Below are 1445 nucleotides of genomic sequence, written 5' to 3'. Positions count from 1 at the left end.
TGCCCCTCCCTGAGGTCGCCTCTGGTTACAGTAGAACCAGCGCCAGAACTCAGACTGCTGGCTGCGGTGGCTTCTCCCTTCCCCAGCTCACACACTTCTCTGAACACTTGTTGCTGCTCCAAGGTCTCCCTGCTGACTCATACCCATCACCAAGCTGCCTCAGGCTTGGGCAAGCCTGGCTTATGGGTCCATTCCGGGCACCCCTCCCCCTGACCCTAATCCCACCTTCTCTCCAAGGGCTGTGCTTGAGGCGGGTCACAGGTCACTGTGAGGGCTCAGGGAATGCGGACAGGCAGGGGACAGACATAGTGAGCAGATGTGGGATTCGGGGTGAGGCTGGGAGCTGCAGGGGCCGAGGGCTCAGAGGGCCTGTGTCCCACCCTGTACCCACCCCTGATACATGAGTGATCTTCAGCCTCAGCGTGGGAAGCTTGAGGCTCCTCCTCACCATGGGCACCTCCCCCATATGCCTGTGAAAGCTCCAGAGGTGCACATCCCCCCTACATTTCCCCGTGATGGTCAAGGGTTAAACAGTAACTTCGAGACCCCCGCCCAGTAGCCTAGCCTGCCCAGCTGTTCGGTCAGCTGGGGGCCTTTCTGTCTGCTGGGTGCCTGGCGCACACACATTAGCTGCTCGGTCATTCTCTGCCCAAACCTGGGCTCATGCCCACTGCATGCAGGGCACGGGGCGGGGCCCTGGAAGGGGAATTGAACCCTGAGACATAAATAAAAGGCTATGATGCGGGGAATGGGGGCCATAATGGAGGCCTGTTGGATGGAGGCCCAGAGGAGGGAGGGGGCCAGTTTGCTGGTGAGGCCAGGAGTATGGGCTTGCCTGCAGGACTCCCCAGAGGAGGTGACACTACAGGCCGGCGGGGGTGGGGGGATAGGTGGGGTTGAGCAGGCGGGCAATGAGGGTAGTTGCGTCTATTTCTCTTCTGAAGCCCTCACGCACACCTCGAATGTTACTGCACAAGTCCCATCAACCAGCCAAGGAGGAAAGGAGCTGAGCCTGCCGCCTGCCCTGGCCCTTTCTGAGCCGCAGGTGATGGCTATTGTTCTGACTTGCGGATTCATCCTGAACAAGGGCCTGGTGTTCTCAGTCCTGTTTGTCCTTCTCCGGAAAGCCAGGGCCTCAGGTGAGTGGGGGCCGAGGCCTGGCTTGGGGTGGAAATGAATGAGGGGACCCAGATGGTGGCTGCAGACAAGAGCTCAGAGGGGCCATGTCCCAGGGGTTCCCCAGAGTTTGCCCCCTGTCTTCACCCCCTTCTTTGCCCAAAAGGCAGGCCCAGCCTTGGGAACCCTGTGAATGGCGCTGGGCCGGGCTCACCAGGACAGGAAGACCTGGGGGTGGGAGCGGCCAGCATGGTTTTGGCTACTTGGCAATCAGTCTTTTCTTCAGAGGAGGGAGGGAGGCTGAAGCCAGGACTGGCTTTGATGGGGGC

General features: G+C 60.5%; 1 protein-coding gene across 2 annotated transcripts in view; it reads left to right on the top strand.

Moving 5' to 3' along the window:
• Window positions 1-1445, top strand: part of LOC102758621 (trem-like transcript 4 protein) — a 27588-nt gene that overhangs the window by 16356 nt on the left and 9787 nt on the right. The window contains exon 3 of one of the 2 annotated variants that reach the window (XM_015572258.1): window positions 945-1010. In XM_015572258.1, coding sequence (XP_015427744.1) covers window positions 945-1010 — 66 coding nt within the window. Of the gene's footprint in view, window positions 1-944; window positions 1140-1445 lie in introns of both variants that reach the window. The other variant, XM_015572257.1, reaches the window with a different exon arrangement.

Source organism: Myotis davidii, unplaced genomic scaffold (genome assembly GCF_000327345.1).
Source record: "Myotis davidii unplaced genomic scaffold, ASM32734v1 scaffold167, whole genome shotgun sequence".
NCBI classification, from domain to species: domain Eukaryota; kingdom Metazoa; phylum Chordata; class Mammalia; order Chiroptera; family Vespertilionidae; genus Myotis; species Myotis davidii.
This window is presented reverse-complemented; position numbering and strand designations above follow the sequence as displayed.